Genomic DNA, 16,468 nt, shown 5'->3' with positions numbered 1-16,468 from the left:
GATTTCGCTAAACAGCGATTTCAATGGAACACATTATCATCGTCTTGCAGGACACCACTGTACCACATTGTAAATAAAGTTCAGATTCTGGCTGCATGTATTATGGTAAAAGTGCACACTTCTACAACCTCTACAAAATGGGATGCTATGTTAAATGATAATATGACACACAGAATAGGAACAGCTGTTCTGAAGTGAAAAATTCACTAACGTGTCACCTCATTGTTTTTTCATGATGCAGAACAGTCTTTTCAATGTACCTCACTTTCGCAAGATTGTAAGTCCATTTCTACTTAATATCATCTTCCTCATGTTATTGTAAAACCATTTTTGCAGTAGTGTCTCCAAGCAATGGGAGATGGCACTGAACATGAATGTATACCTCCAGTCTATCAAGAGATATGTGAACAATTAGACAAGTTACTTCATTCTAAATAGAGAGAATCTTGTAACTGACAGAGCAGGGGTCACTGGATCATAGTAAATTTCTGAAAAATCCAAAGGTTCCCAATCCATTATTTATTTATTGTATTTTATAAGAAAAATGTGAGTTCTCAAAAATCAATACAATTGACAAATATATTTATAAAAGTTTGCCACATTTATTTGTATACAAAACAGAGTAGTGATAGACCCACAATAAATTATTGGTGCATTTCTAATAGGCATTAAATAGGAATACTGTAGGAAGAAAATCCCACTTTGTGTAGATATTCAAAAGAATTTTTTCATGATAGGCTTTATTTATTTTATCGAATATTTCCTTATTTACTGCATTTTTATGCTGCCTTTTTCCCAATGAAAGGACTTCAATATGATTAATTTGTAAGGAAAGCACAGAATCAAATTTAGAGAAATTCAGAGAGTAGAACATTGCTGATCTAACTTTCCTTGATGTAACTGAAATGTATCAGCTGGCAACGCAATATCTGGAAATGTGCATTGAACCACACTCATAAACTACAAAGATCTACCAATATATTCCTTGGAGTTTTGGGCTAAGAATAAATTCCTATAATGCTAATAACTTCTGGCATGCAACATAATTAGCTTTTTTTTTCCTGTTCTAGCAAAGGGGTCATGTTCAATATATATATTTTTTCCCTTTAAGGTATAAGCTTGTAAACAATTTCCAGGAAAAAAATTAGGCAAATGAATAAGAAGTAACTATTCATGTGCCTTAATGCACCCACAGAGAAAATAAGCCATTTGTTAGGAGGTTTTCTTAATTGTCCGCCTGCGTCTTGGTTTGCTGATACTTCTTTTGGAGATTTGACCTGTAAAGCGGCTTATTCCGGGAGAATGCAATTCAACCGCTTCCATTTCTTCATGGACAGGTGTAAACTGCGGTTGAGCCAGATGAGATCCAGGGTAAGAGGACTGTGGGTGAGGGTAGGAGCCGTGAACTAGATAGGGTTGCTGCTCATCATCATAAAGGTCCTCAGGGTCATAGATCTGGTAGGAGTTATGCGGCAGTGGCACAACAGGGATCTCTTGATCAGTTGGTTCCCCGTATCCACCTTAACCCACCAAAAGGAGTCATACAGTTAATGTAGGCCAAAAGTAACATTAAAAACAGTAATTGGGAATTATGGTCACTAAATCTCTCCAGACATTATCTGTTTACCAAGCCGTTAGCTTTATGTGAAAGTGGGGAAGATGCATTACATATTATTATTAGCATTGGTTAGTTGGAAAACAGCAATAACAAGTGTTCTTACGATATTAAACATATAGTAGTTTGGTGCTAAAACAGTCCTCAAATGTTTAAGAACAACAGATGCACTCTTACCCAAAATAAGTAGCTGTCATTTATTTCAATAGCAGAAAGACAAACTAAACAGTCCAAAGTTCCACCGCATCCCATAATTCCACTGACTAGCTTATCCCATTGACTTCAATATAAGTTAAGCACAAACCACTTTCTCCAGCTTGGAAAACTAAACCCTAAAAATGCCTAGTTTGGGTTGACCTGTGCCCTGCATCATTATTTATTTGAGAAAGAAAAAAGTAGTAAACACCATTTTTAAAAAGATCAATCTGGCCTATTCTTCAGAACATCAACACCGGGCAGATTCAAAGTTTAACCAGTTTGTTGAATGGTGGAACATAATGTTGGATACGTAATGGAGTCTTTGCAAAGAGATTGTTATAATTCAGGATGCAGAATATTTTGAAGCATAATAATAAAAAAACCTAAGGTGCTATCCAGTCACAATTGTGTGTGAGATTAGTTATTCTACCATTGCCCATTGATCCAAATCCACAGCGGGGCAAAGAAGCATTACAATGCAGATCCAGATACCCATTCTGGATCCGCATCAGCTGCCTAGGTCAGCGGTCCCCAACCCTTGGGCCTCCAGATATTCTTGGACTTCAACTCCCACAAATCCTAGCCAGCAGAGGTGGTGGTTGAAGGCTTCTGGGAGTTGTAGTCAAAGAACATCTGGAGGCCTTCCTTGCTCAAGTGATGGCTGAGCAGGTGTACTTCATACTACACTATCTTATTGCAGGTCCCACTTGGTCTGCTCCCTCGCAATAAATACACTAAGTTACTGTTATCTTAAACACTATCTGGATTTTTTATACAACCCTGTCCTGTATTTACAGCTTGTTTAGTGGTTGCTTGGGGCTAGCGGTGTGCTCAGTGGAGAAAACGGACCTTGTGCTTTAATCCTGACTGAAAGCAAATGACAACTAAGCAAGCGTCCTTTGTTAATATTGAGCGTTGTTGGAGGAAAAAAAGGGCAAAGGAAGTTCAGGACTCATTTCTGACCTTCATCCAAATGAAAGAAAAAGCAAACTCTACCCGTAATCACTTCCTTTTCACCTTCCATATGGGTAGCCATTGTAAGGGAATGAGCCTTTATAATTGAAAATGAACAAGGACAAAATGTAGAGAAGAGAGGAGAAAAAGGGATGGGAACAGATGAACAACAGAGAAAAACATACAGGTCAGTAAAACAAAGAAGTCTCAGCAGTCAGTTTAACGACATGTTAATCTTGTGTCTTATGTATGAAGTAACTAAACCATACACCACCATTTTATTAATGTGCAAGAACAATGTTTTGTGTCATGCTTCATCAAACCAACAACTTTAAAATACACATGCCACAGATGCACTGATGCCAAAGTGTCTGCTGCGTCCTTTCGCAGCCTCTTTTCTAAAACAGTGTTTTTCAAGCTTCTTACTTGCAATCAACTCTTTCAATTCATTTGCCATGGAACTCTGAATATTGCAGAGGCCTGGAGTTCGCGCAACACTGTTTGATCAGATCTAGCAATCAACTTCTGTTGCTGGAAGGTTGGAAGAGGGAAGGTGCCCCCCAAATCAGGTCTGAGGGGCCAGAGCCCCCTCCCCCCGAGAGCTAGTTTTTGGTTGGTGCAGAGAACTGCAGGGCGAAAGAATTCTATTCCAGCCATTAGTGCAACACTGGATTTGGTCGCAAATATTTCCTTTCAAGAAATCTCATTCACCACTACCGGTCATTTAATATCCAGGGTCTAATTAGAAACCCCTGTAACGATATTATCAAGGAACTCAGTTTGAAAATCACTGTTCTAAGAAAACACACACTCACAAACACAATTAAAGTACAACATTCTCATGCAAGAGGGATTTTTAAGAAAGATTTTTTTTAAGGACTAAGTGCCATTAGTTTATTGCAACTATATGTGACGTTGCTTCAGATTATTAAAATGGCTTAATTAGTGACTTTTATTCTCCCATGCTGTTTGAAGCATATAAATTAAGGAGGTTGTATGATGGGGATTCTCCCCCCCCACACACACCAACTGTAAATTATTAAAAAAAAATCAAGTCCTTGTTAACATAGGGAAACTGAGGTTACACAAAAAAGACATTCAAAACAAGATGGAATGGATTATTTGGACAACATGGCAAAGTCACAACATGAACAAAAGACAGAAAACTTATTATTTTTTTAAAAAAATTCACCCAGTCTTTGAATTTTATGTGAGTTCTCTGTTATTTCTACTACACAGGCAACTTACAATTTCTCTCTTTGGATGATACTGTTTATTTATTTATTATATTTTTATATTGTTCATAAAGAACAACCATATCTAGACACATACCCTGATCTACCTTCAGGTAAGAACTTGGAGAAGTTACTTTTTTGCAATACAGCTCTCAGCTGGTATCACAGAAACTATAGGCAGAAGAACATCAAGGCAGCTCTTATACGCTCCTTTGTTAAACAACGGTAGAAGAGACATCTCTCAGGATACCAGTGGCCATGCAGTTGGACATCCTGGGAGCCGTAATTCAAAAAAGTTGCTTTCCCCAAATCTGCTGATGTCATACATGTGGAAAGAAGGCTGTGACATCCATAATTAGAGCTCTCATTAGATAGCTGGCAGACAGGGACCAATATTTTAGCATCTGCCATTCTCCCTTTCCAGAGTTATTCAGTCTTAACTGGAGATATTTTCTGGCTGCTTAATATGTATGAGTATAGCTCAGAACCAGGAACTACAAACTAGGAAGACATCAGTTAATTAATATTTAGATCAGACGAAGGATTTCTAGTTCATGCTCTCCGAAGGCAGTCACGTGTGGGCACTTTAATAAAGAAGGCATCCTTGTCCCTAAAGGTAAGTTATGCAATTATGTTTTGATTACAGTGGTATGGTGAGTGCCACATCATATTATTCTGGGAGAGTGACATCAACATATCAAATATATATGGAATACCATACATAGAAGAGCAACAAGGCAGTTGTGTGTTCTTTCAACATAAATGATGGTTCGGTCATTTCGAAGAACGCAGAACAATTAATATTTGAACATGTATCCTGTTTATTATTGCAATATTGTTTCCACCTTGCTTCCAAGTGTTCAAGGGGTGATGTAAACTTTGTTCAGAGAAAGCAGTACAGTGGGGTCTTGACTTAAGAACGGCTTGAGTTAAGAACATTTTGACTTAAGAACCGCTCTCATAGGAAAATATTGACTTGACTTAAGTACTTAGATTTGAGTTAAGAACTGAAAAAAACCTACGTGGGAGGCAGGGAAAGTGCAAAATTTGAACTTTCAGTTCACTGTTGGCCAGTGAAAAGAGTGCCTGTCTGCTTCCTCACTCCTCCCAGTGTTTAGAGAATGGATTGGGAGACAGTCTTCAGACTGCCTGGTCCTGTACTGCCTGGACTGCATTTTCCCTGCCTTCCCTGAACCTTTCTTGACCTAAGAAAAAAAGAAACAAAATATCCCCCCTCTAGTGGTCGAAGGCAGAATAGCAGCTTCCCATTAGTTTCTATGGACGGAAAAGAGCAGATACGGATCAAATGGTTTTCAATGCATTCCTATGGGAAATGCAGATTTGACTTGAGAACGTTTTGACTTGAGAACCGCCTTCCAATACGGATTAAGTTCTCAAGTCAAGACCCCACTGTATCGCTTGAACTCAGCAGTGTCCCTTTCCCCTGCTATTACATGGAAGCTGCTGGCACCATTAGATACTGGATTCACAAAGAGCACAGCAATAAACTGAAGCATGAGATGTACATATTAGTTGTGAATTGTGAATTTCTGGTCCTGTTCTGGATGGCTCCCAATCTCCCTGAAGCAAGTTTGTAGTTTACACTACGGGTTGACATGACCCTGCTGCTTTATACTCATGTGTCAACTACAGCAAGAAGTACCTTCTTTCAGACCCAGCTGCCACACATGCTAAGGCTAAGAGAAGTGTTCTTGGACTACAGCTTCCAGAAATCTGGGCCAACACAGCTTGTGATGAAGGCTTCTGGGAATTATAGTCTAAGAACATCTGGGAACCCAAGGCTGGAAACCATTGCTTTAGAGCAAAGCCTGTTACTTCTTAGTTTATACCAGGCAAGGATTTCTGTTTGAATATATCCAGAGGGACATTCTAAGGATTTTCAGAGACGGAATAATACAGTTTTGGTTTCCTTCATTACTGTGACCAAGTAGCCAAATTGGTTAGGCCACATGTCCTAAGAAGCCCTGATGTTCATTATGATTATGAGATTCCTGATCTGTTGGGATAGTATTAGGGGGGAAAATGGCAATAGCTCCAAAGCAGCAGTACGTACATTGAGGGAACAATAGTTGCCAACATGTATGAAAGGAGCACAATATAGTAACAGGTGCAAGTGTTTTTTTCCTTTGCTTTGTTTTTCCTAATCATTTCCTTTAGCCTTGAGACAATAATGTCTAAACTGAAAAATTAACATCCCAGAAGACTAGACTCTTAACAACACTGCTGGGAAGCAGGGCAAAAATGAAAACAAAATTATAAAGTGGAAAAGCATACTTACCACCTGTGCCGTAACCAGCGCAGGAAGAAGGATCGCAATACCCTGGCTGCCCTGCTGCACCCTGTAGCCCAGGAACACCAGTGTGACCAGTCGTGCCTCTGGGACCTGGTGGACCAGGAGGGCCGGGGCTGCCGGTTCGACTTTCGCCTGGAGGTCCTATAGGGAACATAAAAGCAGCCATAAGAATATCATCTCTGTGTTGCTACAGAAAGAGCACAACACCCAAGTACATTACTCAAAGCGAATTCGCACATGCGTGGGTACAAATGTTTTAGTGTCACTGCTTCCACAGGGCCCTATAATGGAAGAAAACCCCTGTGTCTGTGCATTATCACTAAACAAAGAATTCATTAGGCGGTGAGACAGAAAGAACAGTTCATTAAAATCTGTTGTTCAACAGATACATCTGATCCATGCTAAGCATCAACAGAGTTTACCTAGTCGCTTCAGCAGAGTACAAAGTAGACAAGCACGCTTGTAAACGTGCATCGAAACATATGCCGGGGAGCTGGGCCAGTTACAACTCCCAGTGCATGTCTGTTACATCTCCACTTGTTTTTGATCATGTATCTTCCCATTAAACTTTAAAGCATTTTACTGCTGCAAATATCAGTGCATCTTAGGAAGTACAGGATATCTCCATTTTATTGTTGTTCTGTAAGTTGGCTTTGCTTTAATCAGCTCCCTGGTATAACATGGAAAGTCTGTACTATTAATTTTAGAATTGGCCCCAGTACAGTTTCCACACTTTTCAGTTCATACTGGATCTTCCCACCCATGACAGATTAGTGATACCCGTGAGCAGCTATTGCTTATAATACATGAAAAAGTATTTTCAATATGACTGTATGAATCCTTTTCTACATACTTTTAGAGGTCAGTGGTATTATTCTATTGTAACAAAAACAGCAAAGAGTGTTTTGGCACCTTGAGGACTAATAAGATCTATTTGGCATAAGCTTTTATGGATTGCAGATATTTTATCGGAGGGATGAAGTGGGGTCCAATCCACAGAATTTTATGCCAAACAAAAGTTGTAAATTTTCAAGGTGCTATGTGACTCTTCTTTGGTTTTGTACATACAGTATTTGAAATCCATATTTTTATATATTTATATATACAAATGAACTGTAACAAAAACGAGGAAGGGATATTAACAGAATGTTCTAGCAAACAGCACATAGAGAGCAATCACAACAAATTCAGGAAACCAGAAAGAGAAGAATATGAGATTTCTAGCCTTTTAGAGGTCAAGTTACTTGGCATGCCAAAGCCTTTATATACCTTTGGATGGGAAGGTCTTTATTAGCATCTGTAACACACTTTGTTGTGTCTGTTGTGAGTGGGTGAGTAATTGACCTTCATTATCTAAGGAAACAGAGACAGGTCTATAACTCTACCTGCTGGTCCTGGTGGGCCTCGGGGGCCTTGTGTCCCCACACCTGAGTTACCTCTTTCTCCCTTCTCTCCTGATAAACCTATTAAAAACAAAGGATAGAAATCAAAACAGATGGATGGAGGAGGGGACGACAGATTATTGTTTCTCCATGTGAATCTTTTATTAATTAGAAGAGGGAAAGGGAGGCCAAGGAAATGTTGCTCTGTCGCCTTCTGTGTCATAGCTGGGAAGCTATAGCTATATTGCAGCTTTCACGTTACACTGGGGTTTGCAAAGTACACAACTACTGCCACATTGCACCACTTCAGAAAGCATGGCCCTTAGGCAGCTGGTTAGGGATGCTTCCCAAGGACAGCTGTCAAAAACAAATGATTTCTTATATGAACCAACCCTAAGCAGGATCCCACAGCCTATCTGGCTTGGTGGCAAACCCCTGCCATCATTTGGATTGCTCTATGCTTGTGGCAAAATATGTAATACACGCTGAGGAAAGAACAGGTTGGAATTTTGCACCAGCATAAGGCAAACAGCATAAGGTTCAGATGTAAATGACCTCAAATGAAGAAATTGCCGTAGACACAGTCTATTGTATCCATGCAACACAATTTACAAGAAATAATGTCTGTGGCGAATTCTTAATTTGAGAAAATCTACCTCAAAAGTCACTTATTAATTAATTAATTAATTCATTCATTTTTTTATCCTGTCCATCTAGTGGCAAGCCACTACTCTGGGTACACACACACACGCACGCGCACGCACACACACACACACACACACACACACACACACACACACACACACACACACACACACACACACACACACACACACACGAGTTTGGCTTGTACAGTAGGTGTAACAAACAAGATTTTGATCATTACATACCCATTGGAAATCCACAAGATTCCAGCATGCAATATGTGCTAAGCCATGCACCTTTCTGTTTTGTTAATTAATAAACAAACACGATTTTAAAATAAGAATATCAGATTATTGTCTTTCTGTATATCTAATCTATACTGCCAGAACAGTATATTCCCCCTTTCCTCCCTCTTTTTTAAACCATACGAATATCCATTTTTATGGCAGAATCTGGCACAACACAGAGTAATAACAGCACTTAAATGTAACAATGATGTCTTCTTTCGTTCCCCTTTGGTGCCACAGTGCTGCAAGCCACTGATCAGTACCAGAAGACGCTGTGATTCTCTTTTACAGGTCAACTGGGACAAATATGAAACTTCTTTCTGTCCATGTTTGCATCTGTACACACTTTTCTGCTACATTTAACTGCAGAGTGGGAGTATTTATTCCATGTGAATATAGTGGTGACCCACATCATGAAAATCACTTTGCCTGTAGACCTCAAAAGGCGCTGCCAAGTGTTGTAAAATGATGAATAAAAATACAGAATAAAATGGTGCAGAGTGCCAAAACTACCTGATGTGAATAATGGTCAAATACAATTGTTAGTTCCAACTAGAGTAGACTTATGTCAATGTAATGTGACTTACATCAGTGTTGACTTAACAGGTCCTTTTCATTTAAAAGGTCACCTGCAGTTGGAAATATCCACGGGATTTACCCCAGCGATGCTAGAGATCATATTGCAAATATACATTGCTTGTTGGACCATGCTGGAGAATTTCAGAAGAAAATCAGTGTGTGCTTTATAGATTACAGCAAAGCCTTAGACTGTGTGGATCATGAAAAGCTATGGATCATGCTAAAAGAAATGGATGTGTTAAAGAGTTAAAGGACTGGTAAAATATAGTTAATAAGTCTTGTAATGGAGATTTTAAAAATCAAGAATTAATAAGAAGAGATGGCATAAATCTCAAATAACTAGAGGTCTGGGATTTCCCCCTTTAAGGTTATACTATGTAGCCAGCCAATTAAGACATATCCTAAATATTATAACTCAGTCTAATAAACTAATTTGGCTGAATATGGAAATACAAGAGTTAGACTGAAGCCCCGTAAATATTCTTTTTGTACAAGATAATAAAAATTTAGTAAAAATATAGTAAATCCCTTCTTTAAAAATATACTTTTAATCTGAAACAGATATAGAACAATTTTTTTCCACCAGTTAATCCATTACATCTGGTTGGAGAAATTCCCAGAAAATTTGAAACTGAGACTTTATTAAGAAAGATACAAATTATTAGAATAAAAATTGGTTAGGAAATAGGGGAGGAGGGGATAAAGAACAAATAAAAGAAGTTATAGGAATGGATAAAATATCTTGTTATACTATTATTCAGTTAGAGCAATGGAAAAAGGTTTGGGTAAAAAGAAATGGTAAATGTAGAGAAATTATGAAATTTGAAGAGATTATACTACAAAAGGAAAGTGTAGGTGAAGATAATGTAATGAAAGCAACAGTAAATATAATTTACAATTTACTTGGCAGCAGAAGATCAGGATAATTTGCGTACAACCTTATGGGAATATGATAAGGGGAAGAAACAAATACTACTGTTTGGAAAAATATACAGAATATTAGAATATTTACATTTTTGTCAATAAGAGTAAAATAATATATATATATATAAGTTAGTTTGGAGATGTTACATAACTTCAGTGAAATTAAATCACATGAAAGCCAGTTATTCCAAGATGTGCTGAAGAGGATATCAAAAGGCAGGTGCTTAAAAACTGCACAAAATCTAGCCACTTTATTGGTAAGGCATATGTCATAGTTGGAAAGGAGTAAAAAAATATTCCTCCAATCTATCTCAAATCCTTTGATGAATGGATGTATTAAAAACACAGTGACTATCATGATGAAAGGAACAATTATATTAACTGTGCCCAACAATTTCCACTTCCCCGCCTTCACAACATGAACAGCATTCCTGATATGGAACCCCACACTGACGCTTTTTAGTCAAAATGGGGGAAATCAGCTGATTAAGTGTCTACAGATTAAGAGTATATATCCCCCCCCAAATTTAACAACTCTTGGTAGTCAACAGCCAAAATCACCATTAAGCAAAGAACCTGAAATACTGTATACAATTCCATCTTAAGCCTTATTAGAAATTACTACTCTCCTGACAATAAGATTGGAGATGCTTGCACCAGCTGGTTCTCTAGTTAACATATTCATTCCCAAGATCAAAAAAGCATTTACTTTAGCCAGATCTGATGTGTTACCTTCTGCACATAGGGCAGCGTGTGGCCCTATGCATGTTCCTGAACCACAACTGCCATGTTTCCTCACCACTGGCTCTTCTGCTTTAGGTTGAAGGGACCTGTAATCTAACAACATCTGGAAGACCACATCTTCCACCTTCTTGCTCTGGGCAATAACTTGCAGGGATGTTGGCAAGTATTTGGGTTTGAGTCCCAGGTCTGGGTTCAAGTCTTTGGTACCAAGCCCCAAGTCGGAGTCCCTGTTAAAAACAAGCTTTTTCCCCTAGAAAAAAATGAGGGGTGATTGAGTTCCAAGCTATGAATCAAGTCCAAGTCACTGGGGGGGGGGGACCAAGTCAAGTCACTGGTGTGACTTAAAACTGAGTCGACAGTGAGTCCCACAACTCAAGTCTTCATCCCTGGTAAATTGTGGGTAGGGTTTTGTGGAGGACAAGGAAGCTCGGACGTGGATATGAGAGGCATAAAGGCTGGCTTCATTTATTACTTTGCCTTCATTTATTACTTTCCAGTAGGGAACTCAACCCTCTCACGTGTGCCCTTTTACACACCTTCCTTTGTCAGTGGTGTCAAATCAAAGTTAATAAACAATATTCAGAGAAGCAGAGGGGTTTGAGTTTCCATCTGTAAGTCTGGAAAGAGCCACAAAAGCTGTATTTCATTTGGATGGTTCAAAGCCATTTGAAAAAAAAAAGTCCAAGTTGATTTATGGTTTCTCCCCCCTCATCCCACCTCACAGTTCTTTTTCTGTGCACTATTTTCCAGGCCTTCTGCGCTACTCATTTTGCTTCCTTTCACTTCACACACCATATATACACTCAGTCGGGATCAAAATCAATAGATCAGATTCAACACATTCATAAAAGCAAACCGTGTAGAGAATAGCAGCTGTTCTTTATGGGGTCTTAACCTGCCCGCTTCACTGGACTGGTGCCGTTGCGTGACTTTCTAATGGCTTGATTAACTAAAATTACACTTCCTGGGATTGAATTTTAATCAAACATCTGCCATGTAGGCAACGATCTTAACCTCTTTTTTTTTCAACCCGGGAATGAACTCAGCATACTTTAGAGTAGACTCATGCAGGATTGCACAGTTCATCAAATGAATTCAAATGTATTTCCAGTTGGCAAAACCTTAATCTCAATATCTTTTTGGGATCTTGAAGGATTTGTAAGTCAACATATAGCGTATGCTATTATTGATAATCAGAAGGGAAAGGCATCTTTAATTTTTACTCCTCTTTCCCTGCCTTTAGATGAACACGTTAGACCAAAATATCCTCAAAATATAAAAAAGATTGTGCCTTTAACAAGCAGAGCAGTGAGGTACCAATGAATTACTGAGCACTCTTCAGCTTGGTTGGGATGGGGAGGGAGATGCGTCCAGGTGCATGTGCAAAATCCACGCTTGCCAAGGCAAGAGACGTGTTTTCCAAGCAGAGGCCCGTTGGATCTCTGCTTAAAAAAATAAAGAGAAGGAAATTAACCACACCAGCTCCAGGCTGCTGTAGTTGATGGCTGCTTCGGGGGGGGGGGGGGGGGAAGAAGTGTCTTTTGATGGTGCACCTCTCAAGCTGCTTATTGCAGAGCCCATTATTGGCAGCAGCCCTGCCATTGTTAAAACTAGGCTGCCAGAGCTTTCCATAGCACCTTTGTAACAAAAGAAAACGCTGGCAGAGTTCTTTCCCACTTTTAAAGAGGCACTTCCACCCCATACAGAGCTGTTCAAAGGTGTTAGGACCATACTCTTAGCTGGATAGTACATCAGTTAAATCAACTAAGTTTTATATTTCTAATATTTTGGAGAGTAGTAGGCATCCTTCAGTCTCGAGAGACTATGGTATCGTGCTCTGTATGGAGGACTTGGAACAGCGTCTAGTGTGGCTGAGAAGGCCAATTCGAGAGTGACAATCTCTTCCACACTGAAAGCAAATCCAACCTGTCCCCTGTCCAGCTCCCTGGTTTTGCTGCTTTTGTGACTTCCTCTTTGCCTCAGCCTGCTGGACAAGGGTCTCTTCAAATTGGAGAATCAGTGTGCTATATGGAAGACAGAATGTTGAACTATGATTTAGGAGACCTGAGTTTAAATCCCTCCTTGGCCATGGGAACTCACTGCAGAGTGGCAATAGTAAATTACTCCTTGAAAACATCACATATCTTGAGAGCCCTATTAGAATGGCTATAAGTTGGAAGCAACTAGACCAGTGGTTTCCAACCTTGGGCCCCCAGATGTTCTTTGAGTAAAGCTCCTAGAAGTCTTCATCACTACTTGCGTTGGCCAGGATTTCTGGGAGTTGCAGAATCCAAGAACATCTGGGGACCCAAGGTTGGGAATCACTGAACTATACCGTAGAGGACAACTGTATGCTCTCTAGGCTTCATATGCGTCAATGTGCAAATGAAATGGCAGCTAGAGAGAGAGAGACAGATTTTCAAGTAAAAAAATGTTAGTGAATGTGGCGTTCACCCTTATTATGCTAACTAGGTTATGCATTATTCACGTTCTATGTTGATGTGGTTGAATGGTGGGGCCACCAGAGAGGTAAAAAAGGCAGAGCCTGAGAGGAGAGGGGGGGAAGTAGAGTTATAGGGGGAGAGGGAGAAATAGTTGGGAGATCTGGAGTAGTAGTTAGTCTGAAGAGTGCATAGTAAGTAACCTGTGATTTAATATAGAAGATTGAGATAGATGATTGATGTACCTGAAAAAATACTTATGAATATTAATGAAACGTCTGTAATCAATACAACCGTTTTATTCAAAAGACAGTGATGAATGGATCTTCATCTTCCCTAAGAAATGTGTTGATTTAGTGATCAACTGGTGGCAGCGTGTGAAAAAGTGTTGGGTTTGCCTTCGTGTGCTCTGTGTTTTGGGGAGAAACAAGAGCCACAAAGGGGCAAATGTCACAGTGAACATGAAAATATAAATCAGGGTAAGCAAAGTGTAGCCCCCCAGTACCCCGTGCCCCTACAGAGATGTGCACACATGCAAACACATAAGATTCCATGCAGGCAAGAGAACAGATCAGCAATATAGAAAAGTATGTCACTCCACCCCTTTTTCCGCTACCCATATATATATATATGTCAGCACCCAGGAAGCTACATTCTTTTCTTTTCACAGACTGGCGGCCTTTCTAGGATTATTTACCAGGCTGGCTTAATACCTCCCAACATATATTCTTTGATTTACTACCCAAGTTGTCAATTCTAGAAGTGGGACATTGGTGTGCTCTGAGTCATTTTACATACATATGCAGTTGTACACAGATGCAAAATATTCTGTCTGCACACTTATTCATGTTACGCTTGTTTTAAGCAGCTTAATACAGTATTAGGGAATAATCGGGATGTGGTGGCACTGCGGGCTAAACCGCAGAAGCCTGTGCTGCAGGGTCAGAAGACCAAGCAATCGTAAGATCGAATCCACGCAACGGAGTGAACGCCTGTCGCTTATCCCAGCTCCCACCAACCTAGCGGTTCGAAAGCATCCAAATGCAAGTAGATAAATAGGGACCACCTCGGTGGGAAGGTAACAGCGTTCCGTGTCTAGCTGCACTGGCCATGTGACCACAAAAGATTGTCTTCGGACAAACGCTGGCTCTATGGCTTGGAAACGGGGATGAGCACCGCCCCCTAGAGTTGAACATGGCTGGACAAAAATTGTCAAGGGGAACCTTTACCTTTACCTTTAGGGAATAATCACCATGTGTTTAGGGAATCGTGTCACCCGTCCCTGTGTTGTCACTTTAATCACCCTGAATGCAGGGGCTGTGACAACTCTGAAGAGAAGAACTTCCCCTATCTCTGAGGGATTTCCATATGACTTAGAGCAGGAGTCTCAAACTCAATTTACCTGGGGGCTGCTGGAGGCAGAGTCTGGGTGAGGCTGGGCCGCATCAGATTTTCTGCCAAGTGGAGCAAGAGCCAGAGGAAGCCACCCAGGAGTTTCCTTAGCCTGGCTGGGGCTCTGAAGAGGAGGAGGAGGGGCGCTGGCCACGACCCCCTCCAGCTCCTTCTTCACTACTACCACCACCAGCAGAACAAAGAAGCGGAGAAGGGTGGGAGCACTGGTGATGGCCTAGCCAGGGGGAGGAGTGCATAACATAAAATTTTAAAAAAAATCCTCACAGAATTCGCCTTGCCAAAGGAGAAAAGCCCCCACCGGTACCCGCAAAATTAAACAGAACGGGGCGGGGGCCCCCACAGGTGCGCTCACATGCATGCATGCATGCATACACAGAGAGAGAGATGTCTGGCAACCTTCCTCTGAGCCCCCCACCCTCAGAAAAGGCACACTCAGCAGCAGCAGCTACCCCCACCCCAACAGAGGAGCAAACTTTGCGAGGCTAGCCCAGGCAGCCTCCAGAGCCAGGGTGGCTGAAGCAGGATGAAGAGGAAGAGGAGGAGGAGGAGGAAGCACTGTCAGGCACTGAGGCGGCCGCTGGCTGGGCTGGTGCTGGGGGTTCCGAGAGAGAAAGAGAGCCATAGAACCACTTCTCTGGAAGAGGCGGCACTGGAAGCAGCTGCTGTTGGCGGCTTCGAGGCGCTCCTGGAGGACAGGCTGGGAGCGAGCTCCGCTCTCAGGCATCACTCGGCGGCGGCTCAGGGAAAAGGGCCAGCAGCGTGCCTCGCTCGCCAGCTCTCCCCCAAGACAGTACCTCTTGCACCCTCCATCCGGAACTGCAGCCTGCCAGCCGGCAGATAAGCGGGCTGGCTGGCAGGCTACAGTTCCGGATGGAGGGTGCAAGAGGCACTGTCTTGGGAGAGAGCCGGCGAGCGAGGCGAGGACGCATGGGTGCTTTGGGGGGGCAGGCAAGGCGGGGGCCACAAACTATCATCCGGCAGGCCGCAAATGGCCCCCGGCCCGCATGTCTGAGACCCCTGACTTAGAGCCTGACCTTTGAGGACATCAATTCAATTGGGAAGCCCCCATGGATCGTGGAGGCTCTCCTGTTCTGACTCATTGTTCTTCATGCATCCGGGCAGTGAAAAAGAAGAGAGAGGATGGTGGGCCTCGAACACAGCTTCCTCTGAACCTGTGATGAGTATTCCCAAAATGCAAACCTGGAATAGGCCTGCAGACTGCCCAACAGAACTTGAAAAAGTTACTTTCCTGTATTTCCAGAATATCCTAACTAGCCAAGGCATTATCCATAAAATGCTCTTATAAACTGTGGTAGAAAAAAAATTACACAAAAAGCTGGATGCGATACACAGATGTAGCCCATTCCAAGGCAGTATCTATAGCAACAGCAGGACCAAATTCCAGTCCAGAGGTTAGTCAAAATGTATTTAAGATTGAAATCATACTGTTAACATGGACGGTTGGCTGAAAATCCAAGCTTACCCTGCTGGTTTGGACCATAACCCCCATAGCATCGCAGTCTGGAGTTTGTGTGTAGAACAGACTCCGTATTTTTCAGCTTTTTTCCAGAGACAAGTCACAGTCAAGTGACTTGGCACAAGATTAATAAAGCTGTTACCAGAAACCAGGCCAGTGGGCCAGGCTCCAAGACTGGTATCCCAGTTTCTTTGGACTGATGCTATGTCATTCATGGGATTACAGGAAAGCTGAGGTCATGGTACTCTGTCATAATTTAC

General features: G+C 41.3%; 1 protein-coding gene across 5 annotated transcripts in view; it reads right to left on the bottom strand.

Annotated features, from left to right (window-relative positions):
- Positions 1-504: 504 nt before the first annotated feature.
- Positions 505-16,468, bottom strand: part of COL14A1 (collagen type XIV alpha 1 chain) — a 167,934-nt gene continuing 151,970 nt past the window's right edge. For 3 of the 5 annotated variants that reach the window (XM_072999286.2, XM_072999289.2, XM_072999287.2), the window contains 3 exons: positions 7,702-7,779; positions 6,302-6,457; positions 505-1,520 (listed from right to left, as the gene is read on the bottom strand). In XM_072999286.2, coding sequence (XP_072855387.2) covers positions 1,213-1,520; positions 6,302-6,457; positions 7,702-7,779 — 542 coding nt within the window. In that variant the 3' untranslated portion in view covers positions 505-1,212. Of the gene's footprint in view, positions 1,521-2,776; positions 2,865-6,301; positions 6,458-7,701; positions 7,780-16,468 lie in introns of all 5 variants that reach the window. The other 2 variants (XM_072999288.2, XR_012086990.2) reach the window with 2 other exon arrangements.

The sequence above is a fragment of the Pogona vitticeps genome, chromosome 4, assembly GCF_051106095.1.
Source record: "Pogona vitticeps strain Pit_001003342236 chromosome 4, PviZW2.1, whole genome shotgun sequence".
Lineage (NCBI taxonomy): Eukaryota > Metazoa > Chordata > Lepidosauria > Squamata > Agamidae > Pogona > Pogona vitticeps.
This window is presented reverse-complemented; position numbering and strand designations above follow the sequence as displayed.